Raw genomic sequence first — 26,494 nt, 5'->3', positions numbered from 1 at the left:
ATCACCCATTTTTTTTATCCCTACCATAGAGCTTCAACAACAGAATTACCCAGCTCCCCCTACACATGCTGCCCTTTGTGCGGCACAACATGCCTCATGTCTTAACTTGCAGATACACATACTCTTAGTTTAGTTCTTTTTCCTAAAGACCCCTGGGTTGACTTTATCCAAAGCTTTCAGTTCCTGCAAAAACTGCATCGAGTTCCCTTATAGTCCAGTGCTCCTGGGTCTGCAAATTTCCATTCTAACTCAGCTCTTAAGTTAAATGACTGAGTTACGTGGTTAATTGGACCAGTTTAACAGCTTCCCCCAGCTCTTTCAAGGGCCCGGGAGAGCTGCAGTAGGGAGTTATTTACTGAATGGGAAGTCACACATCAATATCACACTGTATTATACAAACCAACGAGTGGCTGGTTTATGCACATCCTCCTTCAAGAAGGAAATTAACAGGATAAAAACAGAACTTTTTTATATAAAAAAACACTATAAAAACAGTTTAAAACACTTCATACAACCCTCACTGGAAGAAAATAAAGACACTCCACAAAGAAACCTCTTAACAGCAAACCATAGTATCAATGTCTACTAATAAGATTTTATTTTTTGTAATTGTTGCTGTAAACTTATTTACATAGAGTATCAAAGTCCAGCTGGCATACACAGATGTAGTTCAGGTGGGTAGCTGCGTCAGCATGCGTAGGCTGCAAAGGAACAAGTAATAGGTTTATTCCATGCTGAAATGCATGTGAGACACCTGAAGAAGGCTCCACGGCCGAAACGTTGTGTTTTTTCTTTTTTTCCCGCATGGAATAAACCTATTACTTGTTCTCATAAATATATGTATACTACTCACAGGGAAAAGGCCTACTGCTTGATCCTTTGGCTGCACTGCACTGATTTCTCCTCAAGAGGGAGACAGAGTACACTTGATTGAGCAACACTACAACAGAACCTAAGCAGAGCTCACCTCTAGTCCCCCACACCTCCTGCCTTGGGTTGTGGTGTCAGTCTGCAGGGGAAGGGTCACCTCCAGGGACAGTGTGTGCTCCAGCTCTCACAGCAGCAGGTATTGCTTGTGCTGTGCAGCCAAGAAGGGGGTCTGTATTTAGTCTGAACTCACTGCAGTTTTTACAGTAGCCTCAGTTAATTCAATCACAATTTTGCATCCTGTGTTGAATCAGACATTCTGATCAGGATACGTCACCAAAATCATCCCCGACAACAGTCCAAAACATCTGGATTTCAGAAAATGTGTGACACAGGACTTTGGTGAGTTGAATCTGCACTACATCTTGTGGACTGGAAAGCCTTCGTTGGGCTCCTAGGCTGAGACTTTGGGTCTCAGTCCAGGCAACGAGAGCGGGGCCTGAAATGGTGAGTGAATTAAACAGATGCAGAGTAAGTCTGCCTGAAAACTCGCGCCTCATTCTGTGGAAAAAGGCTGACAGATGACAGTCCAGAAGGAAGTGGCCGAGGAGGGTCAGGACAGCGGTTACTGCCGGCGCCGGCGCTGGTGCTGGCGCCTGCCCCCCTCTCTCTGCTCCTTCTTCTTCAGCGCCCTCATGTCCTTCTTCATCCGGGAGTCCACCACCTTGAACACGCCCTTCACCCCCGCCGGACGGCGCACCTTGCGCCCTGCCCCGCGCTTGGCCACCACGTATGTCACCTCCCTCTTCTCCTTCCCCAGCCCGGCCTTCTTGTAGATACTAGAGGGGAGAGGAGATGGCGATGGGGCAGTTAAAGACAGCACTCAAAGAGAACAAGAGTATTGGGGGCAATGAGTCAGCTGAAAGTGTCTGTGTGCTGTTATTTTAAAGTGAGCTCAAAGCTGCGTGGCTTTCATACTGTTGAGGTGTGCCCTACTGCTGTCTGGCTCGGCTGCGGAGATGGCGATCTGTGCTAGGGTAAGGGCTGGGTTACCTCTTGAGCTGGGCCATCTTCTCTCTTTCGGAGATATCCACAGTGTTCACCACGGCCTCCGCCTTCTTCTTCGCCTGCTCCATCTTCTTTAACACCTGATGCGGAGAGACAGAGCTTGCTTACAGACGGCCACCAGCAGAGCACCCCCAAGCGGAACGCTTCCCCCCACCCGCCTCCTCCTCCTCCTCCTCCCCCCCCTTGGCCCGCCCCTCCGTTCCTCACCCTCCTCTTCTTCCGGGCCTTGGCCTCGGCCACCTTCTTGATGGGCCGGGCGTTGATCTCTCTCCAGCGCTGCCGGTACTCCTCCACCATCTCCCGGGTGACCGGGACGGTCCGGCGCCGGTGCTTGCGCTCGTCCTCCAGGAACCACTCCGGTACCTCGTCCACCTCCTCCGAGAAGGCATGCCTGGGCGGGGACAGACACCGCTACAGACCACCCGACACCGCCGCACGCCCTCGCGCCTGCCCCCTGGCCCCACAGCGACCTCCAGACAGTGGCGCGGGTGGCAGCAGGCTTGTTCATTGGTAACCCAGAAAACTCAGAGCAGGTGTGGCTGCACGTGTTTTAGAAGCCGTAGTGGAAATGCAAAGACTTGGGACCCCTGACTGAAACATTCAAGACACTGAAAAAATAATACAAAGCAAAGAACTGCATTGGGGAAGGAACATTATAAACACCAAACCGAAGGCCATCAACCTGAAGTAAGCTATCGCAGTAGTTCTCGTGCCTTCAGACACGAACGGGCATGCAGCATTTGGAGAACATAATAAAAAATGAAATGACTGTTTATATAAATTAATTTTGTATAATAAAGGTTGTAAAATAACATGTTATGTGTTCAGTGTATTTACATGGGGCAGAGGCCATGCTCTAAGACTGTTCATGTCAAGCGAGTCGATGTTTTCCAGTCGGACGGACATAAAAACCAAGAACACACGAGAGCGGATGAGCAAGAGATCCTAGTTTCATGTCATCACTTCCTGCCAGGACAAGGTAATTAAGAGGCCAATGTGAATTTGCCCAGTGAACAAATTCGTTTAGACCTGTTTGTTTTGTGCAGTGAGGGGAGGAGCGCGCCACAGATTTTTTATGTTCATGCCATCTCGCCATGGGTTCGAGGAGGCTAGGAAGTACTGACCTATGGAAAGGATGTTATGTGGACTAATCAATAACCTCATGTAGTGGGAAGTGACAAAAAAAGGGCAAGAGAGTCCCTGGATATGTATTGACAAGTCCTGAATCTAAATCCGCTCACTGAGAAAGTCTGACTGGATGAGGTGAGTGGAGCAAAACCCAGCTCCTTAGTGCACTGGAACTGTCACTGTGCCCAAAAACACACAGAGAAAAGTACAATGCTCATGCCCTGTTCCTCAAAAAACACAATTTGTATTTTATTAAAAGTGACTGAGTTTACTAAATGCACATTATTGCCATCCTATGTAGGGCAAGGAATTATGGAGCTGGAATCAATACTTTTCAATCCATCCATTTCCTAATGGCTTCTTCCAATTCTGGGGCGCAGGAGATCCACACCCTGGAAGGGGTGCAAGTTCACTGCAGAGCACACAGACATGTACACACTCACAACAGTGTCAGTATACTCAGAAGCCTATTAACCTACCAGCATGTCTTTGGACTATGGGAGGAAACCCATGCGAACACAGGGAGAACATACAAACTCCATGCAGATAGCACCCCAGGTCCAGAATTGAACACAGGGTCCTGCACTGCAAGGCAGCAATGCTATATACTACACCACTGTGGTGGCCATGCCGGCCAAAATACTTTGTCTTCCACAAATTAAATTAGTTTCTTTTAGTGCCAGCGAGTCTCAGTGTTGGTATATTTTACCAACAGCGAGTCTCGGTGCCAGTAAGCCTCAGTGTTGGTATATTTTACTGACAGTAACTCTCACTGCCAGTGAGCCTCAGTGTTGGTATATTTTACTGACAGCGAGTCTCAGTGTTGGTAATTTTACTGACAGCGAATCTCAGTGCCAGTAAGCCTCAGTGTTGATATATTTTACTGACAGCAAGTCTCAGTGCCAGTAAGCCTCAGTGTTGGCATATTTTACTGACAGCAAGTCTCAGTGCCAGTAAGCCTCAGTGTTGGTATATTTTACTGACAGCAAGTCTCTGTGCCAGTAAGCCTCAGTGTTGGTATATTTTAATGACAGCAAGTCTCAGTGCCAGTGAGCCTCAGTGTTGGTATATTTTACTGACAGCGAGTCTCAGTGGTGGTATATTTTAATGACAGTGAGCCACGTCTCAAGTGTTGATGTGTTTAAGCTTCAATATCTTATTTACAGTAGCCTGTTTTTACCTGCTGAAGGAGCTGTCCACGAGGTCTCTGCGTCTTTTCTTTGATGTGGAAATCAGTGTGCCCAGAGCCAGTCCTTCAGGGTCCAGGATACGAGCACGCTTACCTAAAGAAAAGACAGACAGGCTCTCAGAGAAAGAAACCGCTTGTCGATCTTCAGTAGCACCAAGGCCTTGTTCACGGCAATGCCCAGTCAGACTCAAAGTGATTCTTTGTTACCATAAGCTCTAACCTCTAAGTTCTCTTCCAAGCATTAGTAATGTCAATGAAATACTAGTATCCATACCCTCAGGGGTCCTGCACGGTCACTCACTTGTGCTCTCAACGGGGACCACCTCAAACTCCCCATCTTCATCTTCCGCAGCTCCCTGGCCAGACTGCCCTGCTCCACCATGGCTCTTCATCTGGGCAATCTCCCTGTGCAGAGAGACTACATTACCACAGCCTCTACAGACATCCTACAGAGCACACACCCTCTACAGAGTGACACCCTAAAAAACACACACCCCTATGTTCTAACACACTACACATTCAACAGACTGGGACACTGCACACCCTACACATAAAGGTTCATTCTTTGCTGAATACAGCACCAGCTGTGCCAGCAGCAATCCACTCAGACACAACTCTGAGTGCAGTTCAAAGCATTTTGGAAATGACTCCCAACCTCTCATCATCACTGCTGCTGGTGTCATCATCAGAGTCGCTGTTGCCCTCGTCCTCCACATGTTCATCCTTGACCTGCTCCAGTGTTCCCTGTGCAGGGCCATCCTCTCCCTGCTCGGCAGGTGCCTGTTTTTCTTGGCCCTTCTTCTTTCCTCCCTTTCCTGAATTGAGAATCAGCACACATGATCAAGGAGCTCTGCCAAACTCAAATGATCACAACGCCAGGTGCAAAATATTGGAACCCAGCAGCTTGGCCTAGTCCCTCCTGCAGGGCCAGATGCAGACGGTCATGCAGAAGACTAATATTTACACCCATTTTATACAGTGTGATGTACAGCCATAATCCTCCACTTGAGAGGCATTAGACATGACGAGCAGTCTGCTTACTTCCTTTCTTCCTAATGACATACAAATTTGGTCAATGCAATTTCGAACACAAATAAATCATCCTGAGGTGCATGTGGGGGGGTGAGTGGTCAGACTTATTCCCCTCCATTTCTCTGATGCTCCTCTTAACAACGCCCTACCCAATCTGCAGACCACTCATGAATTATACACTAACTCACACTTCCCACATGCGAAGAGAGGAAAATCGCAAAGCCAAGCTGATGACTTCACATTGTTCAGCAAGCGATCTGATCTCACTGCTCTGAACAGCAAACCTCTGTCAGCTGAGCTCATGCAGAACATAGCGCGGTGCCGATACACCGCTCCTGCAGTCGATCCCCCACCCCGAGTATACCATGTCCCCCTGCAGTCAATCACAGAAACCGACCTTTGAACTGCTGGTCACGCAGCTGCTCTGTCTGCCTGATCTCCGTCTCGGCATCGGCCTCCAGGTCCAGCTCTGAGAAAGCATCCTGCAGAGGGAGGTGAGAGAGGGCGGTCAGGAAATCTAAACAAAAAGGTCAGACCCGAATACAATCACAATACGTACTAAAGAGGGTTCAGAAGGATTCCTGGAAACTTGCTAAGGCAAGGTTTCTTTCACAACCTGCGCCTTCCTCCAAAGGTTATTATTATAAGCAGTGTTGTGTGTTAATCCCTGTGTGACACACCTTACTGAACCACAGGGCGGTCTCACGTTCCCTCCTCTCGCTCTGACTCTCCAGGTCAACCAGCAGCTCGTTTCCTTTGCCTTCATCCTCCTCCTCTTCATCCCTGAACGATACTCTGGAAAACAAACACAGAGGCCACTGTTCATTTTCAAATCGTTATCTACAGTGCCACGATTGCAGCTGTGAAGGACTGACAGTGGTTTTTGTACTTTTTAGGAGGTGCTTTCTTCTGCTGCAGCTGTTTCTGTCTTTGCTCCACCTCCTTCAGGTCTTCAGGGTCAAGGTCAGAGGCCAGTGAGACGGCATCACTCTCGGGGTCGGAGAGGTACATGTCCTCTTCATTTTCCTCTCTCCCCTGCAAGATTGCATCAGCACCCTGCATGTCCCCCTTGGAAATCTCGCCAAGAGCCTGAGAGGACGAGAGAGAAAGAATGTACTGCAACCCACAGATCACATAGCTGGCAAGCAATTTCACACGAGCATGTTAGCATCTCAATGTGTGCGTCAGTCAGTGACTTCGTATGTCTTGTCAGAGTGTTGCAGTGTCTCTGTGTGTGTGTCCAGCCCTAGCGCCCCGGGGTGGCAGTGTGTCTGTGTCACAGCGCCAGTGCCAGCGGCAGTGTGTGTGTCCAGCCCCAGCGCCCCAGGGAGTCTGTACCTTTCCTTTTTTGATGGTGCTCAGAGAGAAGAGGCTGGAGTCGTTGTCGTCAGCAATAGAGACCCCCGGCAGGTCCATCTTCAGCTCCACTCTCTCCCGCTGCTTGCGCCGCTCTCGCAGCAACTTCTTCTTCTTCCTGTGTCAGCACACACGCAGGCCGCGTCATCACGGGCACGCACATCACACCGCGTCACCACGGGCGCGCACATCACACACGCAGGCCGCGTCACCACGGGCTCACACATCACACACGCAGGCCGCGTCACCACGGGCTCACACATCACACCGTGTCACCACGGGGTCACACATCACGCACGCAGGCCGCGTCACCTCGGGCGCACACACAACGCACATCCTACCGCGTCATCTCAGGCGCACACACAATGCACATCACACCGCGTCACCACGGGCGCGACTATCACGCACGCAGGCCGCGTCACCACGGGCGCACACATCACGCACGCAGGCCGCGTCACCACGGGCGCACACATCACGCACGCAGACCGCGTCACCACGGGCGCACACATCACGCACGCAGGCCGCGTCACCACGGGCGCACACATCACGCACGCAGGCCGCGTCACCACGGGCGCACACATCACACACGGGCGCACACATCACGCACGGGTCCATGGGCACCACACACGCACACACCACGCAGGCAGGCCGTGTCACCAAGGGTCCATGGGCACCACGCACGCAGGCCGAGTCACCATGGGTCCATGGGCACCACGCACGCAGGCCGCGTCACCACGGGCACGCACATCACACCGCGTCACCACGGGGCACACATCACGCACGCAGGCCGCGTCACCACGGGTCCATGGGCACCACGCACGCAGGCCGCGTCACCACGGGCACGCACATCACACTGCGTCACCACGGGCACGCACATCACACTGCGTCACCACGGGCACGCACACCACGCACGCAGGCCGCATCACCACGGGTCCATGGGCACCACGCACGCAGGCCGCATCACCACAGGCACACTGATCATGTCAACATCCATACAAATAATATGTCAACAATCAAACAGACAATGTTAACATCGCTGTGTCAGTAAACACAGTGTCAACATATACAGGATTTCAGCATGCTCAAAAACAGGCACAGTACAAGTTGACAAGACTAGTCAGGCACAAACTTGACAAGACACACAAGCAAAACTTACCGGCGCAGCTCGGCCACCTCGTCAGCCTTGACCTCTGCAAGCTGCTTTTCCATCTCTTCGTCCTCCGCCTCTTCTTCATCCATCTGCTCTGTACCTTTTTTTGTCCTCTTCTTCTCCTCTGACTCACTCTCACATTCGCTGGAGCTCAGACTGATCAAGAGAAAGAGGTGTTTGTGGGAGTTAGACTAACAAACATCGCTGTGATTCCAACAAAATTCATTGATAAAATACTATTTGCTAAAAACAGGAATCTAAGAAGCAAACACAGATACCTGATCTCATGGTGCAGCTGCTTGGCCTGTTCCTTCAGCTGTCTTGCCAAGAACCGGCGCAGCTTGCCTCGCCAAGCCAGCAGAGCCCTGAGGAAACAGTAGGAATATAACCGTGGATGTGGGGTGTGAGCATACTGTGTCTATGGAGTGTCAGTATAACTGAAAGTGTGGGGCAGGAGTACAGAGTAGAGAATGAGCAGAGTCTGAGAGTTTTGTGGGAGTGGGGCAGGAGTACAGGATCCATCGGGAAGGAGCAGAGTCTGAGAGTATTGTGGGAGTGGGGCAGGAGTACAGGATCCCTAGGGAATGAGCAGTCTGAGAGTATTGGGGGTGTGGGGCAGGAGTACAGGATCCGTAGGGAATGAGCAGAGTCTGAGAGTATTGGGGGTGTGGGGCGTGTCTATAGGACGCAGAGGGACTGTGCAGGGTGTTTAAACAAAGTGTGAGCATAGTTCTTACCGCAGGTCCTTACGCCCCAGGACTTTGATGTCGCGGCAGCACTCCCTGATCTCCGGGGTCGTGGATGAGTGAAACTCCAGCTCAGGGCTGTCGAAGGTGATCTAGGAGGAGAAGAGAGCAGAGAGCAGTGAGCAGTGAGCAGTGACGAGAGATGGGGAACAGTGGCAGTACAGTACAGTCCATTCCCTCAATCGGGCCTCCTCCACCCCCAGCCTTCTCACCTCGTTGGCCTTGCTCAGGAAGTCCACAGAATTCTCAGCCCGGACGAACTCCGTCACAGAGAAGCGGTGGTATAGTGTCAGGTCTCCATCTGCATACCCTTCTGCCTGCAATCGAGTACAATCAGCAACCCGCACACTGACACAGAGATTCTGCCATACACACAGCCTGACACAAACACACAGGGACACACCTTGGGCTTCTTGACTGGCACCAGTTCCTTCACAGTCTTGGCCTGAACCTCCACTTCTTTGAAGGCATGTTTGGGGTCAAAAAACTTGTTGTCAATTTTATCGGGTGCCTGGTAACCTGGACAAAGAGCACAAAAACAGCCATGAGCACCTGAACTGAGAGCTTTTAAAAATTTTTTTCTGAAGAAATACTGCTGAAAATACCAAAGTTACGCACCACATCATGACTTCCTATTGTCACAGTAAGACATAAATCCCAAATGCTTTTTTTTTCTCACAAAAATGCAAATAAAAAAATGCAGGCTAGCAGGATGTTATAAGCTATTTCCTTTAGTTAACTTAAACACTACAAATTCACACACCTTCAACTGCTGTTGTGTACTCATTCAGCGTTATCTGTCATCTTTTGTACCTCTGGGTTGGTGTCCTGCTTATCTTACAAGCTTAATTCTGATTTGGGTCTGGTCATTCCCAGGCATCTGGTTGGGTCCCATCCAAGGTAGCATTACATGTTCTCTAATCCAGCATGTTATGCTATCTTATGGTAAAACTAGCAGGAAACACCATCTTAGACCTCATTTTTAAACTATAATATTTCCTTATTCAGGTATCAGTTCCTCTATAAGCAGATACGGCATTCAGGGAACACTGAGTCACATCATAAGTGAAATAAATTTACAACCCCAGGTGTAGATCAATGCAATTTGGTTATATTTCTTGCTTTTACTGTCAGGATGGTGCTCTTCATTTGGAGACAATCTAAAACTAGCTCTGGCATTTTTTACACATTGTAGATTTCAAATGGCTTGTTTTTAATGATAATTTTGAGACTTCAGCTTTCACATCAATTGCTATTTCATGTTTTTTTTTGTGGTAAAAACATTCAGAGCATTTCAAAATCAGGTTAGGACATGCTTAAATCCCCAAATAAGTGAAATATACAACATCAGACATCATCAGCAATGATACAAATACCATGATCTATCCAACTATCTATTTTCTAACCACCTCTTCTAATTCAGGAGCCAGAGCCTATCCAGGCAATCAATGGACACAAGGCGGGATACACCCTGGGCGGGATGCCAGTCCATGGCAGGGCACAAATATCATGATGCTTTTACCAAAACAGACTGAACACCGATATCAAAACCTGATGGAGTTCGAACAATCAGACAGAAGGGACTGACAGCCGTCCGGCAGGGAAGACCCCGGGAAAGGCCAGGCGCCCGTGCGGCGGGGGGGCCGGAGGCGGATCCTACCCTGGCAGACGACGAAGATCTCGGCGGACTCGTTTCGCGAGGCCTGCGGCTTGGTGGCCTGCACGCGCCGGAAGAACTGCTGGAAAATCCAGAGCAGCGGCTGGTAGTCCCGGGAACGGAACACCTTCGTGATGAAGCAGCCTCCCTTGGTCAGGAACTCACACGCCAGCTTCAGAGCCATGAGGGTCAGGTGGGCTGGGGGGGAAGAGGGGGAGCGAGTCAGTCAGGGAGGTCGGGGGCAGAAGACCGAAGGGAGTGACGGATTGCAGGAAAGACAGCGAGCGAGAAATCTAAGTTACACCTGAGTACAATCGGGTGGTCACAGAGAGGGAAGGCAACAGTGGCACAGTGGCCCAAGGATATCAGAGAGTCACCTTCTCTAAATTCAAAACCTTCTTCTTTAGAAGAGCCTTTACTTAACTGGTTCCAGTTTTTACCCCTCTGCTTCTACGTTTCTTAGTACCACCATCTACGGTCTCCTCCGTATATTGTAATTGTGTTTTATCTTGTGTATTGTTTTAATATATTGTTGTTGTCATTCTGTAAAGTGCTTTGTGAAGCCACCTTTAAAGGCCCTATATAAAATAAAGTTTTTTATTATCATTACTTAAGAAGACAGTGTGCATGTATGCTGGTTCTACTGACAGCTTTATGCCAAGTCTGCTTGTGCACCTGTTTTGGTGCGAGTCTCTGTGCGTCAGGTGTGTTTGTCTGGTGTTCGGAGAACCAATAGTGCCGATGCCAGTCCGCTGACCTTGTGAGTAGGCATCATGTTGCCAGTTGGCTCCCACGTTGGGGGCTCCATCGTTCAGAACCACATCCACCTTCCAGGTCTGGAGCTCCTTCCTGATAGCCTAGCAGGCAGACACACCGCAGTGAGGAAGACAGCCTTGCAGCCAGGGGAAACCCCCAGGGATCCCCGCCCTGGGTTCTCAGGAGATGACGCAGACATTCACATTATGTTTATTTTCCTTACTTCAGCATAAAGGTTTAAATGCATAAAGGTGCCGAACAAAGGCTGACAAGAAAGCACTCTTGCTGAGCCACCTGATGTCAGTGAGAGGAGGTTGCCACACCCGAGAGCTTCTTCTCTGCAGGACTGAATCTCTCCTGCCTGACACCTGCACTTGTTAAGGCCACATCTTGATCTTTCTTTTCTTTCTGTCACTTTGTCTTCTGGGAGCCTCTTGGCTGGGTCTTTATTGGACTTTGTTCTCAACTGACCTCCCCAGTTAAACAGTTATTCTTATTTAATATTAATCTCACCATACAACATAATGGCTAAGATCTACAGATCAAGTCTGCTAATGGACCTTAAAACCCTGCAAGGAGATGTTTTTCTCTGTTATGTAAAATAGATCCAAATATGTGGTTCTTGGGTGATTAGGCTGTTAGCAATGTAGTAAGCTAAAAAAAATAGCAGTTCTACTGTGTTAACTGCCTGAAATCAAAACCTTAAAAGGCTGAAAATCTGACTAAGTAAAATGTGGTATAAGAGCACTCTCTTGTCAATCCTAATTCAATGTCATGTGTTGGGACACCTCACTTTCTAAAACTTTAATTTCAGGGACTTAACATTACAAGTAGCCAGTATTTTATTAACGACACTGCCAACACCCCCACAGGGCAGATAAATTCTCTCCCTCGCTGGGCTAGTTTCCAGATTTAAAAGGCATTTCTCGTCACAGCTGATGGACAAACTGCACGAACCACACCCCAATCACTTGCTTAACTACGAATGAATTTATTAGCCAACACACCCTCTGGCACAGCGGACATCACAGGGTCATGTCACATTGGGTTTCATTTCTTTTAAGCTCTCCCTACCTGCCGGCATTTCTCAGTGGTGATATCCTCTTGCAGAGTGACCACGTTGGGGATGGGCTTAATGGGCACCAAGTCCACACCTGGAGTGCAAGAGGCAGAAAGGAAGAGAAGCAGAGAAAAGAGTATGTCAGGCAGAGGAGGAGACACACTCACAGTGGTTCTTCCACAGAGCATTAGCCCTACAGCATATGCTGCTGTGCATGAGCTTACAGCAATAATTAACACAGGACTCTCCAGCGCTGGTCCTGCAAAGCCCCAATGCAGCAGGTTTTATAGATCACCATTAAATTGTCAATCTCTGAACACTCAGAGCAATGTGATCAAGTGAGTAGGTAGTTTAAATTATAGATTACTTGAGACCAATCCTAGTACCTCTCAACCCATAAAGATCACAGTTCTCTTAACTGAACATGATAAGTGCTTAAGTTATAAGTTATATTAAGTCTCCATTCCGTAAGAAAATGTGAGATGCCTTTTTTTTTCCAAATTTTACAAAAGCTATAAAGTACAACCTGCACAAGAATATGTTTGAGTAACAGGGCTTTGAGCCAACTGAAAACCAGAAACAGTGTGACTCACGTGAGGTCATACATGCACACTTGTACAATGTGGAACAAGTTAATAAAAATGGATGACATTCAATAACCCAATAATACCATGCCAGTTTTTCTAGTATATCCCAGGACTGGATTATGTTAAAATGCAGGTAGCATATGAATCCTGTTGAATAGAAACACACATATAAACAACACTTGTAGACACAGAAACAGATCTGAACTCACCAATAATGAGGCTGGACACTGGCATGAATTTGGACGCCACCTGCAGCCTACAGAGAGAAACAAGATGAGAGAAGCGGAAAAACACAACGCCACAGACGCATAATGCAATGCATTCGCAAATCCTACTGCATTCCATCTTGGACACTAAATGACTTCATTATAATCAGTAGTCCACTCAACCAGCCTATGATTACTGCTGTTTCCATGTCTTCACTCACTGAGGATTATAAATCACCCATAAACCCTGCAGGAACACAGGGATAACTATCACTGCTGAAGGGAAGCAACACTGGGCATTGCTCCAGGGACTATAGGCAATTAATGACATCACATTCAATACAAGTACAGTACCCTAAACTTACTTCAGAATTAATGTCTTAAAAGTGCAAACTGTGAAAGTGAACTGTGAAAGCACATTTTTCATTGGGAGATTACCACACCATCAGAAATGTATACAGTGAAATTTCTCATGTATAATAGACATGTAACTAGGCAACCACTTCACCAATATCTCCTCACACACAGCACGTGAAGAAGCTGAAGCAGGAAACACCGAGTGTAGGCTTGTTTTATGGGACAGGTTAGAGAGGTACTGCACACTTCCCTACTCCCTGGCACGCTGAAGCTGAAGCTGAAGTCTGAGCTGCTGTGTAAATGCGCATGGGTTTGTCATGTTGCACAAGAGCATTTAGTTCGTAATATATTCACATTCAACATTTAAGCGCACAAGTGAGCCAGTTACACGCTACACTCACCAGCCGCCCGGCGCGGCACACAGGTCCAGCAGCGCCCGAGCTTTCTGCAGGAACTGGAACTTGCGGTTCAGCTGGATGAGCTTGAAAGAGGAGCGAGAGCGGTAACCTGGAAGTAACAGCACAGATTAAGACTCTGAGGGAACACCGACGGGGCACACGACACAGACACAGACACAGCAGCAGCATGGACAGATCATCAGAACAGCATGCGACGCAGTCTAATCTCTGTTTACCTGCGAGACAGCAGCTCTCGTCGCCTTAGCTAAATGATCCCAAAATCAAACCCTAGGCAAATGAGCACTTAATCACAGTAATACTGATACTAATGATTTGGAGCACGGATAGTTCCCGGAGACTGCTGGATCACAGAAAACTGTTTATTTTAGGTGTCTGTAGAATTTCAGAACAGCTTCCTAAGGATTAGGAAGATAGTGCGTTATTTGTAGACAGTGGTTATGCTATCTTCTGTTTTAATATATGAAAAACGCAATGTACGGCCATTCGATGGGCATTTTAAAGAAGAGCCCGGTTCGCATGATACATTACAGACCAGCCGACTTCTCCTGACAACCCGGTCTTAAAGAGGCCACACTCGTCTTGCCGGCCTCCACCGACAAGACAGAAACATACTCACCCGTCTCTTTAGCCAAGTGGTAGAATTTATCTTTCCTGGTCTTTCCGACTTTAAGTTTCTTTCCCATTGCTCCACCGGTGAAGGGGCGTTAAAGAGACAAATAAATATATTCTAGTCCGAAATTTCTACGAACTACAACAGACTCTCAGCCGACAATCCACCACCGAAGGAAAACAACACGTGCACTTACTGCGCCTCTATTCTACGTCACGCATGTTGTCGTCATCAAAAGACTGCCGATGAACTTAAAAAAAGAATTTTCGACTAGGCGTTAGACATACTGTACGGCTTAACAGTTTCTTTGGCTAATTCCTTGAATGGGAGCTTGAAGCACTAAGAACAAGATGTTTGGCAGGGTCCTTTCCATCAGTATCTGCACATCATTAATTGACAAATATTAAGAGTTGTTTAAAAAGCTTTAGTGAAACAAGCTTTTTTAAACCAAGTTGAAACAGATAATAATTATAATTGATTACACTTATATAGCACTTTTCTGGATACTCCACTCAAAGCACTTTACAGGTAATGGGGACTCCCCTCCACCACCACCAATGTACAGCCCCACCTGGATGATGCAACAGCAGCAGTCTCATAGTGCACCAGAACAAAATGCATCAACATGCAGGAGAGCAGGGTGATGAAGCCAATTCATAAAGGGGGATTATTAGGAGGCCATGATTAGTAAGGGCCAATTGGAAATTTGGCCAGGACACCGGGGTTACACCCCTACTCTTTTCGAGAAGCGCCCTGGGATTTTTAATGACCACAGAGAGTCAGGACCTCGGTTTTACATCTCATCCGAAGGAAGGCGCCTGTTTACAGTATAGTGTCCCCGTCACTATACTGGGGCATTAGGACCCACATGGACCGCAGGGTGAGCGCCCCCCGCTGGCCCCACTAACACCTCTTCCAGCAGCAACCTTAGTTTTTCCCAGGAGGTCTCCCATCCAGGTACTGACCAGGCTCACACCTGCTTAGCTTCAGTGGGTTGCCAGTTGTGAGTTGCAGGGTGATATAGCTGCTGGCTATGACATATGCGCTATTATAGTTCTACTCACTATGACACACACAAACAAGATGCTACTACTAAGCTCTGAGTAAAGAAAACTGTTAAAAATCAACCAAGTTGTTCACGTTTTCAATAAGCTTAATTGAATATTTGATCAGTTCCAATGAACTACAGGATTACAAGGTCAGAAAAACACTTATTGTATTTTAGAGAACCTGCTTTGTTTCAATTTAATGACAACCACAAGAGGGAAGCAGTGATTCATGAAATTAATACTGAAATGCTCATGATACTATCACAGAAGACATCAGTATGAGTAATCATAGGAGGTGAAGATTACAGAAACAGAATTTTTACACATTTAAAAAATTGTAAAGGGAGGAGGACAGTAGGGAGGAAGCCAGTTCATAGATGGGGATTATTAGGAGGCCATGATTGGTAAAGGCCAGGGGGAAAGGATGATGGGGTTACACCTTGGCCTGGATTTGGAGTTAAGCCACAGTTCTAGGATAACCTAATCTGATCAATTTCCATGTTGTCAGTTCTTAAAATGCAACACCATTTTCGAAACTTTGAACCCCATGGTGCTCAGATGAGGGTTGGAAAAGCTGGAGTTCACTGTGTTATTTAACAAAGGGATTCTTAATTCTTAAGACTTGTCTGCCTTTTTGGTTTATGCAGAGATACCCTTTCGGAACAATTTAAAGTGACCACAAGGTGATAAAGATCAATTTTTAGTTCAATTGGCTATTCTGGATTTGAACAGGAGCAATGCCAACATTTTGGTATCAACGTCAGAGAGTCTGATGTTGAGCCGGAGTGAAGCATATGGGGAAGCTTCTGATATTTGTCAAGTTTCAAGTCAATCAGTTTAAGTTGAATTTAAAAAAGGCTTTTCAACAATGCAGCTCAGTCCATTATCTTGGTAGATGGTAGGTGATGTGTATTGGACAGCAATATTATTGTCACATGTCAAATAGAAGGCACTTGGGTGGTACCTGTCATTTTACACAGGGATCAGCTATAGGTCTGAACTTTGCAGATACAAGAGCACAAATGACCAGTGGTGGTCTGTGCCTGTCATGGTTTGCATAGGAGCCTATACAATCATTTCACTGTATTTTCAGCAGTTTGTATTAGGGGATGTGTTTCTTAATGGCCTGGAAAGACTTTGAAAAGAGTTAGTTGTATCCTGTAAGCTGCAAGTCTTGAAGCATATTTTGAGTACAGATGAAACCTGTCAAGTTCCACTTCAGCTTGTTGTTTGAAGGCAGTTGTTTGAATCCAGCTGCATGCAAAAGTCCCATTTTTGCTGTACAGAATTCCGCCATTTATTAATGGAGTGCTCACAAGTGATTCTTACTAAGTCTGGAGTTAGTAATCAGGTTATGAACACGCCTGTCGTGTTCTGGGACGCCTGTCAACAACAACAAGAAATTGTGTCCATCTATGTTTACATAGAAGCTCTTTTGATGCTAGAATTAGATCTATCAAGGCTGGAAGTGATTGGCCATTACATTTTAAGGAGCTTGGCGTCACAGACCATATTTTGCAAAGTGGGTGTAAAAATGATTGGAGCAACTTGTTTTGCTGGTGAAATCGTGGGCCATGTCTCAATTCCATCAGTTGCAGTGGATCTCAGGAAGATGATTTTGAAACCCCTTTCAAATGCAAGGTTTAAAAAAAAAACATAAACATTAAAAATGGTCACAATCGCCGTGAGTCTCCGCTACCCCGAAGCCTGTTTAGTCATCATCATGACTTCACAATATGCAGTACAAAGATCGCTGGCTGCTAAATGTCATGTCATGAAAGTGCTGACAGAAAGCGAGGGGTTAGGCCGCAGGCAGGGTGCAGGAATGGCAGGTGCTGCAATAATCTCGATGCTGTGGTGTTGATGTGATCGCCCCGGGGTTGTGCCCTTTCACACAAAAGCGCCAGTCCCATGATGTCGAGCGATGCCAGGGCTGATCAGCGAGTTTCTCCCAGCGCAGGGCTGCGAGGCGGACGAGGGAAATGGGAGCCCGAAGACACGAAGAAAGGGGGGCGCAGGAGAGAGGGAGCCACGCTGTGCGGAGAGAGACCCCCCTCCTGGCAGAGCAAGATGGGAGAAAACTGTCCGAGACTGCAGGGGAAGAGAGGGCACGGAAAAGGGAAGAAAAGCAGGGCGAAAGGGGTGTGACAGCACCAGAGGAGCGAAGAGAGGGATTATCTTCTCTCACATGGTGCGCTCGATCATTCCCACTATTGTCGGCAGAACAATGAAGGCCCCCGATCCAGGGCTTAAAAAGGATAGATAGAGCTGGGCAGGCTGGCTGATAACGACTGTAGTGCAAGACGGCGATCAAAGAGAGGGGAAAAGGTATGCCCATTACACTCTGTGTGCTTGTCTGTCTGTCTTTTCACAATTCCAGTGCAATTCTAGCAGCTGGAGATGCCAACTGAGGAGAGGTTTGAGACACAGACCTGTGACGACTTCATTCCTTCCTTCATTGGTTCAGACTTTGAAGTGACCGTAGTAACTGCTTTGGATTCAGGCACCTAAAGTTACCACAATTAGTGGACTCAGTGGTGTTTAAAACCTTAAGCATTTTCCAAACTAGTGAAAGTCACTATTGACCAACACGTGTCTCTGAGTCTTTAGAGAAGCTTTTCTTTTTCCAAGCTTGTTGATTCAGCCCTGAGCTTCAATAGCATGGCTCTGTGGCTTGCCCTAGTTTGGTCAAGGCTCTGTTTAGAAATGTCCTACAGTAGCTGTTCTCAATGTTAAATATTCCTTCTCTTATTTTTTTTCAGTATCTCGAATCCTTGTTTCATTAATGACTTGAAAGTGGTGCTATTGGTCCATTTGGCAACACCACTCAAGATTTTGAATAGGAGTACACCTGTTCCATTATCCCTAGGCTACAGAGGTTCAGTTCTTTTAGCTTGTCTGTTCGTTGCAAGCAGGGACTAGCTTGACTGTTTCTTTCAGGGGAGCTGCCTGACAGTCCATCCATTTCCTAACCACTTTATCCAATGCAGGGTTGCTGAGTCTCTCCCGGCAATTCTTCAGGTCCTGTCTTGGCCCCTAGCATGTATTCTGTGCGCCTCTTCAATGCTTATGTCCTGCCGGGCCAGGGTGTTTGTAGGAATCGCTGTAAGGAGTGGTGATTTTAAGAGTCATGCTGGATCATCACACTCACTTCCATCTGAAAAAAACAATTTCCTGTCGTTAAACTCTGTTTATTTTTATATAAATATTTGTAATATTAATATTTTTAATATTAATATTAATATTTTCAATATTTTTAAGTTAAACATTGATGAGCTGTGCACTTGCATTCCAGACTCCCTTTTCATAATATAAGGATTTTAAACTTTTTTTCCCCCCTGTGCTCACCAACACCATGTCTAGATATCCGAACGCTTGAATGCACACCCATCACAGTTATCCGTGAGCTCTAGGGAATTTGTGAATGTACTGGCACAATATTTAGTTGTAACAGTAAATCGCGCGAGTTTAATTTGGCTGTTAGGAATCAATCGGCAGAACAAGGAGTCTTCATAAAGTTGAACAACTCACGGAATACATTTATCAATACATAAAAACAATGTGTACTTAAAAGTATTCATAATATCAAGGTGAAAGCGAAGAGGTACATTAAAACAAGGATACTACGTTTAGTACAGTATAACGTTGATTACACTAAATTCCTTATCAATCTCACTAACATAATCAACATTCAGACGCTCTTAAGTAGCTACAGCTACTTACATTGATTTAATTGATGTTAACACATTCATATAAGCATTTTATTCTCGAGAGGGTGAATATTCACTTATATTCATCCACATGGAATGTTAATTCGTGCAGAAGGATGGATAACAGCTGACTGGGTCCGTCGCAGCGCCGTTCAAGCTGTGCTTTTTGGCTCAGCGCCAATCCAGTACTAATCCAGGCAGTTCTGGAAAGGGGGAGCTGCTCTAGAATCGCGCTGACAGTCGATTTCCTCATATGGATTGAGGGATAGCGCTGAGATGAACTGGGACAATGTCTGTGCACATCACTGCTCAGTCGGGTCGAGTCGGGGCGAGACACAGTAAAAGGGGAGAAACTCGGTTTGCTCCCGGCGGAGCGGCTGCTCGCTGCTGCTCAATAACGCTCTATTCAGGCGTGTCAACTAAAAGTCCGACCATATTGCTCCGGCGATCAAGCGGGCGCACGGTCCTGCTGCAGGCTAGACCTCGGTCAGAATTCTGGTTTTACATGCTGCGCTTCGGGAAAAAGTTTAAATCCCAACGTTTTGACAGCAGGTGCAGCTGGCACGTGGTCCTCCTGTCGGTGAGTCAAGTAGATTCTGCAGAGAGAGGGGGACGCAGTTAGGGGTGATGCACTGATTCTTAACTGGGGAAAAAGTGGTGATTAATCATGAAGCTACCCACATCCTGCAGTCAACCTAATTGATTGGTCATCTTGCTGGATGAGTGACCTTTTCCTGTGACTTTTGGGATTATCTCCAGATGTGCCTATCCCACTGCCAGACAACCTGGCACAAGCAGTGGACATCCATCTTTAAGGGGTGTTGACAATGGATCTGGACTGTCCTGGGAAAGATCCTTATCCGAGAGATAAGCCCATCTCTCATTTTTACGGGCTGCAGATGCTGATCCCTTGTGATTTCCACAGGGCAGCCATCTTAGTTCTTGCAGATGCTTTTGAACAACAGGGCATTGGGGGAGGGGAAATGGTGAAGAACCAGTCATTTTCAGTGTTCCTGCTATCCCAAGATGGGTCAGAAACACAAAATGAAAAACAAGTGAACACAAGAATGATCAGAATCAGAGGAGCAGGTGTGTGTGTACCAGGTGGCTAACCAAGCCAACGTACCAATTACCTGATGTCCTGACTAGGTCCTATAGCTTACGGTCTCATCCAGAGTATTAAACACGTGTTTAAATCAGCTGAAGAGAGCTCACACCCAGCAGATGGACTTGACTGTTGTTAATTTTCTGGGAGCACCTTTCTCCTGCAAGGAAGCCTGACTCTTCCTCCCAGGTGGGGCTGTCAATAAATCAATAGGATCATAGGAATGTAGGAATGAGAGTCTGAATTTCTGCATGACTCCCTATATCTCCTCTTCACTCCTGTGCTCCTCCACTTTCCTTCCTAACTCATGTCCTGGCTCCATGAGCATTCTCCCTACAATTCCCTTTGCATTCTTATAGAAAATAAAAAGAAAAACTAAAAATAAAAATTTGTAAAAGAAAAAAAGTTTTAAATCAACCTGATTACTTTTGTGGTTGCGGTTTGTGTTGATGTTTTGTTAAAGCTCCTGTCCATCTTGCCTGTCTCATAGACATTCTCTCTGTGTGAGTTGCAGTGAGAACGGGAGGACTGTGCTATCCCACGCTGCACCTTGATGCTGTACACTTTGGCAGGCGGGGGCACACTCTGTGGTGTAGCTGCCCTGGTGCTGCTCATTGTTTCCACAGCAACAGACTTCTGGATGCAATATCGGTACTCTGGAAGCGCAGCCAATCAGGGCCTTTGGAGGTTCTGCATAAATCGGAAATGCCACTCCCACACCATTTCAGTGGGTGAGTCAAGGCAGAGAGCTGTCCATATGTCTGTCAGTTCAGCAGTCTATTAACTGTGATGCAGGAGTTATTATGGGGAATTTACTGTGCTGTAAATACCTGCTTATTCTTTATCATTAGTGATCACTGTATTATAAGTTAACAGTCAACGAATTAGACAGGTAACACACATAAGTGAAATGAAAGATCTGAAAGCTTGAGTTAGCGAAAGTCCACATATCCTAGGACAACTTACCTGTGCAGTAAGTATATTCTTGATTGGCTGGTGAAGATTGAATTCTGTCTGTCTCCCTTTAAAGCCTTCTGGGACGCAACACGGGCATTCATGCTGCTAGCTGTGCTGAGCTGCTTTGCGGGCATTGTACTTGGTCTCAGCGCCTTTACTAATGGAGCCAAGAGCAGACGCATCCGCATCGGGGGCATCGCCCTGCTGCTGTCAGGTGAGGGGGGAAAGGGCACAGGACGCAGCAGGAAGAGACCAGAACCGAGGGGCTGAGAGGGAAAGGGAGCAGGAAAGGAGGGTGGGAATGAAGAAGTGGAAGAGAGTCTGAGGGCTGGGGCTTTTAGAAAAGAATTGACCATAGCAGGCAGGGCAGAGAGGCAGGACAGGAGCACAGCACAAAGAGAGAAGTACAAGAAAAGCAGGGGGCCTCGTGCTTTGTCTCCATTAAATGCAGACAGATTTCTGACAGGAAAAGACTTTTGTCCTTCCCTTCGCCTGTACTGACATTTGTCTTTTTTTTACTCAGACTACTCTCACCCTCCCTCCATTTTTCTCATGTTCTCTCCCACCTTTACCTCTGCACCCTCTCCACTGTCCCCTTGCCCATTCCTCCTTCTCTATCACACTCATCCTCTCTACCTCTTCCTCTCTCTACCCCAGCTTTCCTGGCTCTGCTGGCTCTGTCTATCTACACTGGGGTCACAGTCCATTTCTTTGGGAAGCGGTACCTGGACTGGCGCTTCTCCTGGTCCTACATATTAGGCTGGGTGGCCATCCTCCTTGCCTTTGCAGCCGGTAAACAACATGTCTCTTCCTGTCCCGCTGTCTCTGTCCCTGTGTTTCAGTCTGTCTCGGTCTGTGTTACAGTGCATGTGAGTCAGTTCATCTGTGTGTTTTCTGCATGTGTATGTCAGTCTGTCAATCCTTTATTCTGCAAACAACAGGCTGGATTTCTAATTTTATGTATCTTAGTTTGTCTGACTATCTGTGTTCATTCTCAGTCTTCTGTTGCCTTCCTACACTGTCCTTACACTTTCCTCCATTTCAATGATTATTAATTATTCTCATTACTGTCCCTAGGTGTTTTGCACCTCTGTGCCTATCAGAAGAAAGGTGCTGAGCCCTGCACCCCCAACATCAACGACAGCTAAAGTCTCCTATACATGCCTGACTGATGTCTTTACAACATTGCCACACTCCAGACTGTTGTCCTTAGAACACTTTCAAACTCCAGACCGATGTCTCTAGAACATTTCCATACTCCAGACGGATGGTTTCATAATGCATCCAGTCTCCGGAAAGATGACATTTATACATTCCCAGTCTTGATTGATGGGTTAAAAAAAATACCACACTCCAGATTGATATCTTCAAAACATTCCAAATTGATGCCTCTAAAACACTCACACACTCCTGATTTATGGCTTTAGAGCACGCTAACAGCACTGACTAATGCCTTTTGAATACTCCCACACTCCTGACTGATTTCTTTAGAATATTCCCACACTCCAGTCTAAAGTATCTAGAATACTCTCGTTTTCCAGACTGATGTCTTTAGAACATTCCCACACTCCAGACTAAGGTGTCTAGAATACTCTTGTTTTCTACACTGATGACTTTAGAACACTCCCACACTCCAGAATGTTTTCTTTAGAACATTCCCACACTCCAGATTAAAGTATCTGGAATACTATCTCCTTCTAAGCTGATGGCTGTAGAACCCTCTCACACTGTAGAATGATGTCTTTAGTAAACTCCTGTGATCTCTATCTTTACAACACTCCTACACTCCAGAATAAATTATCTAGACCGGTTTTGCTTTCTAGATGGCTTTAGATAATATTCCCACACTCCAGATTAAAGTATCTAGAATACTCTCACTTTCCACACTGAGGCTTTAGAACACTTCCACACTCCAAACAAAAGTGGTTAGCATACTCCCACACTCCAGGTTGGTGTCTTTCATTTAGAGTGGCACTCTCACTCTAAATTATCTGTAATGCTCTCACTCTCTAGACTGATGGCTGTAGAACATTCCCACACTCTAGACTGATGTAGTTTAGAACACTCCCACACTCCAGACTGATGGAGTTGAGAATGCTCCCACACTCCAGACTGATGTCTTTAGAACACTCCCACACTCCAGAAATAAGTATCTAGAATACTCTCTCTTTTTAGACTGATGACTAGAATGACTCCCACACTCCAGACTGATGACACTCCAGACTGCAAACCCTCCCACAATCCTGAATCAGTTTTGAAGCGCAGCACCTTATGATTATGGCTGTCATAGTGCTCTGGGAGCTTATTGTGCCAAGAAGAAATACTATGAGTAATTATTTACCCGGTTAAATAAATTAACAAGGGAGAACATAAACCTTTTAGGCTCTTTCATAAAGGATTCCTTTTAGAAAATGGATCTCTGACTGACAGCCTGATAATTTCTTTCCAAAGTGATGAACAGATGTATGTACAACCAGCCCACTTGTCTCTACTCCTTCAAAGGATTCCTCCCTTGAGGTCAGCAGGCAATTAAAATCAAAAGGATCAATATTTCTTCCTTTAGTGCATAAAGCACCCACGTTTCTATAGACAGAATCTTCTAAACTAAGATAAATAAAGAAAATCTAAATGCTTATTTTTTGAAAAAAGATCACTCCATACTGGGATTTCTTGAGAGTGTCATGTTATTCAGATTTTATGCCTGACTCCATGAAAAAATGCCAGTGTGTGGATAGCAGTACTGTTGCAACCCCAGTCAGAACAGCACCTGAAAGAGGTTACTGTTCACCTGAGCTTGAGTTCCATCATCCAGACTGAATGAGTACCAGGACCGTACACGGAGCCACAGTTTGCTTGTGGGCTGTCAGGGGTGGCAGTTTAGAAAGCCAAGAGTGGTCCTTTGGCATTGTTCCTGCTCTTCCTCACTTTCCATGCACTGCAAGATATTGCAAATAAAATGACCAACAGTAAATCAAGTTATCTGGGGCTGTTCATTGAATATTCCAAGGTAAAATGGCTTTAGTTCAGGTTGCAAGCAGGTAATTGTTCTGAGGGTCTCATCCACTCATTTCCTGAAGTATCATGGGGTGGCACCTTCAACAACAAGGCTGAGAATTTTCAATTGTGTGTAAAAAGTGCCTCTTGTCTGTATAAGAAGCCTCCTTTGCATCTGCAGAAGAAACACAAGTTTCTACTGCATTGTTCATAGATTTCAGACCCTAATTTCAAAGTTACAATGCCCGAAACATGTGCTAATATAAGTACAATGTATTTCACTTCATGACCTGTTCCTCAGCATTTTGGGAAGAGGACAGTGGACTTATCTGTTAGATGATAATTAAGAGTATTGTCTTATTTGAGCACATTCCTTCTATCTTTGCAAAGCAAAGTCCAATGCAATTCAGATTTGCCTATCATCTCCATACTGTATATCTAAAACTTGTTAAAGATATAGCTGTTCTGCAGTCTCTCTTATTCATACTGTACTTATTCAACTTACACTCATTTTAAAATTCAGTTTTTCACTCAATTGTTAAAATCCTGCAATTTCCTTTAATTTCCTATTAAATAATTTCATATAATTTCTCACCACTGTATTTGAAAACATTCTAGGGCATCTTGAAAAGTAAAGCTTTGCCAATGAACCCCAAGACTGCATTCAGGGGAGACTGTGAAAATATAGGCTGGCTTCTCTGACATGTCCACTTTCAATCCACCTGTCTTTTAACATGCAGCAGGCAACACAGCTGGATACTGTCACGGATGTCAGAAGGGACGAATCGTGGAGAGGCAGGAGGGTGTCAAAGACCCATATGCGTAGCGGCAGAACGGGGGATTCAGCAGTTCAGGAGTTGTATAGAAACCTCAGGCAGCAGACGTGGGGCGACCTGGTACTAGGCGGGTCTCAGGACATCCGAACGTCAATGCTGAGTGAAGGTGAATGAGTGACCCAGAAATATGTAGCCCCAGAGAGAGAGACACCGGAAGGACAGCAAAGCACAGGAAACTAGGGACAGGACAGAGTAGGAGCGCCCTCTGGCTGCAGAGAGCGTGACAGATACCGGAGGATCAGTGCTGACTGGCGGACAGGCACGTGCTTCGCCAACAGCAAATGCAGGCCTGGAGCTGTCTGGAAAACCACAGGAGTCATGTTTATGAGATCCAAGAGACCCTGTCAGATTGGCCCAACTCTATGCTTAGAAGTGCTCAGCCAATTTCTTGGGGAATTCTGGCCACAGTCAGTGAGTGAAATTACTTAGAATCAAACCCATGATCATAGAGCTTACCTCCTGCTTCAATGAGCACGTTCAATTATTGGAGGGGGCTTCTCTAACTGTAATTGTACATTATAGTCGCTCTAGGACTCTACTTCGCATTTTGCTCTGTTTGAGATCCTCAGCCAGATGTGGTGTTAGTAGCTCTCAGGAGCACATATTTGGCCTCTCAGACTATAGACCTCAGCACTCTGTACACAAAAGTCATTTTTGAGCCATAACTTCAGCAAAATGTAATAGGAAGTTGGATACAATCTTCACCATCCAGGATTCCGCGGAGAGAGATGAAATTACACAGGGCTGTGATTACAAGGAAGAACGCATCCTGATCCAATTTCTTTGTTCCATTAATGTTTCAATGCTGCGTCTCACTTGGAAGAAATTGGAATTAATCTTTTCAGACTTTAAAAGTTAGATCCCAGCAAAATGTATAACATCTTGCATCATCTGAATGTTCCTGTAACAATTATTTCTCAGAAAACAGAAAGCTGATGTTACAGTTACTATAAATAAAATCACTTACTGGTTGGTGAAATTAATATTGTATAATGTTGTATTATTTTCTAATTGTTCGCAGATGAATTTACCAAGGCACATGAAATAGTTTAAGAATTTGAAATGATTGGCTTTACAAAGTTGATGTAAATTATATCCAGATTCATCCATCCATCAGTTTTCTAATCCTCTTCACTCAGTACAGGGTCGCTGGGAAGCCGGAGCCTGACCAGACACAAACACACACATGCTCACACCAATGTTTACAGAAGCCAAATAACCAACCACCATGTCTTTGGACTGTGGGAGAGACACACCCGGATGAAACCCAAGCAAACACAGGGAGAACAAGCTCCACACAGATAGCGCCCCAGTAATGGACAGGAATGGACTCCAGCACTGCGAGGCAACGATGCAGACCACCACATCACCATTTCACCCTTATCCATACGTTTGCTTTATTAATGAAGGGGTTTTGGTCAGATTTTGCCATCACTACAAACTTGAACAAAAGCTTGAGAGCCTTCAATAAATCACCCAAGGTTTGATAATAAATTCAGCCTCTTGTGTTTCTTCCTACAATCCAGAAAACCAACTTTAGTGTGACTGAACATCTTTGCCTTTGTGCTCCGCGACTCAAGATCATTAATTAACTTATTGCAATTGATAATAAGAAACAACTGCAGCTTCTTCTACCACAAGGCCACCCATCCGTT

General features: G+C 46.1%; 2 protein-coding genes across 4 annotated transcripts; one reads left to right on the top strand and one right to left on the bottom strand.

Moving 5' to 3' along the window:
• Positions 1–575: 575 nt before the first annotated feature.
• ftsj3 (FtsJ RNA 2'-O-methyltransferase 3) lies at positions 576–14,395 on the bottom strand. Its single transcript, XM_088611829.1, has 21 exons — positions 14,195–14,395; positions 13,561–13,666; positions 12,806–12,852; positions 12,024–12,103; positions 10,951–11,050; positions 10,197–10,391; positions 8,940–9,055; positions 8,749–8,853; positions 8,528–8,628; positions 8,069–8,155; positions 7,797–7,946; positions 6,623–6,758; positions 6,174–6,373; positions 5,965–6,079; positions 5,682–5,766; positions 4,908–5,067; positions 4,554–4,657; positions 4,244–4,346; positions 2,143–2,326; positions 1,921–2,015; positions 576–1,706 (listed from the first exon to the last, which is right to left on the bottom strand). The coding sequence occupies exons 1-21, from the start codon at positions 14,259–14,261 to the stop codon at positions 1,493–1,495; spliced, it is 2,550 nt and encodes an 849-aa protein (XP_088467955.1). The 5' UTR covers positions 14,262–14,395; the 3' UTR covers positions 576–1,492.
• A 2,756-nt stretch (positions 14,396–17,151) lies between these two features.
• lim2.2 (lens intrinsic membrane protein 2.2) lies at positions 17,152–23,984 on the top strand. Of its 3 annotated transcripts, XR_015928205.1 has the most exons (6): positions 17,165–17,565; positions 20,567–20,783; positions 21,083–21,223; positions 21,667–21,801; positions 22,087–22,524; positions 22,589–23,984. XR_015928205.1 is itself a non-coding variant. In XM_088611812.1 (5 exons), exons 2-5 carry the CDS (start codon positions 20,606–20,608, stop codon positions 22,155–22,157), a joined length of 525 nt encoding a protein of 174 aa, XP_088467938.1. In that variant the 5' UTR covers positions 17,152–17,565; positions 20,543–20,605; the 3' UTR covers positions 22,158–23,984. The 3 variants fall into 3 exon arrangements, 2 of the variants coding, with proteins under 2 accessions (XP_088467938.1, XP_088467930.1); XM_088611812.1 differs by having other exon boundaries at positions 17,152–17,565; positions 20,543–20,783; positions 22,087–23,984; XM_088611804.1 differs by having other exon boundaries at positions 22,087–23,984.
• Positions 23,985–26,494: the final 2,510 nt, after the last annotated feature.

Source organism: Lepisosteus platostomus, chromosome 2 (genome assembly GCF_059453375.1).
Source record: "Lepisosteus platostomus isolate fLepPlt1 chromosome 2, fLepPlt1.hap1, whole genome shotgun sequence".
Classification (NCBI taxonomy): domain Eukaryota; kingdom Metazoa; phylum Chordata; class Actinopteri; order Semionotiformes; family Lepisosteidae; genus Lepisosteus; species Lepisosteus platostomus.
This window is presented reverse-complemented; position numbering and strand designations above follow the sequence as displayed.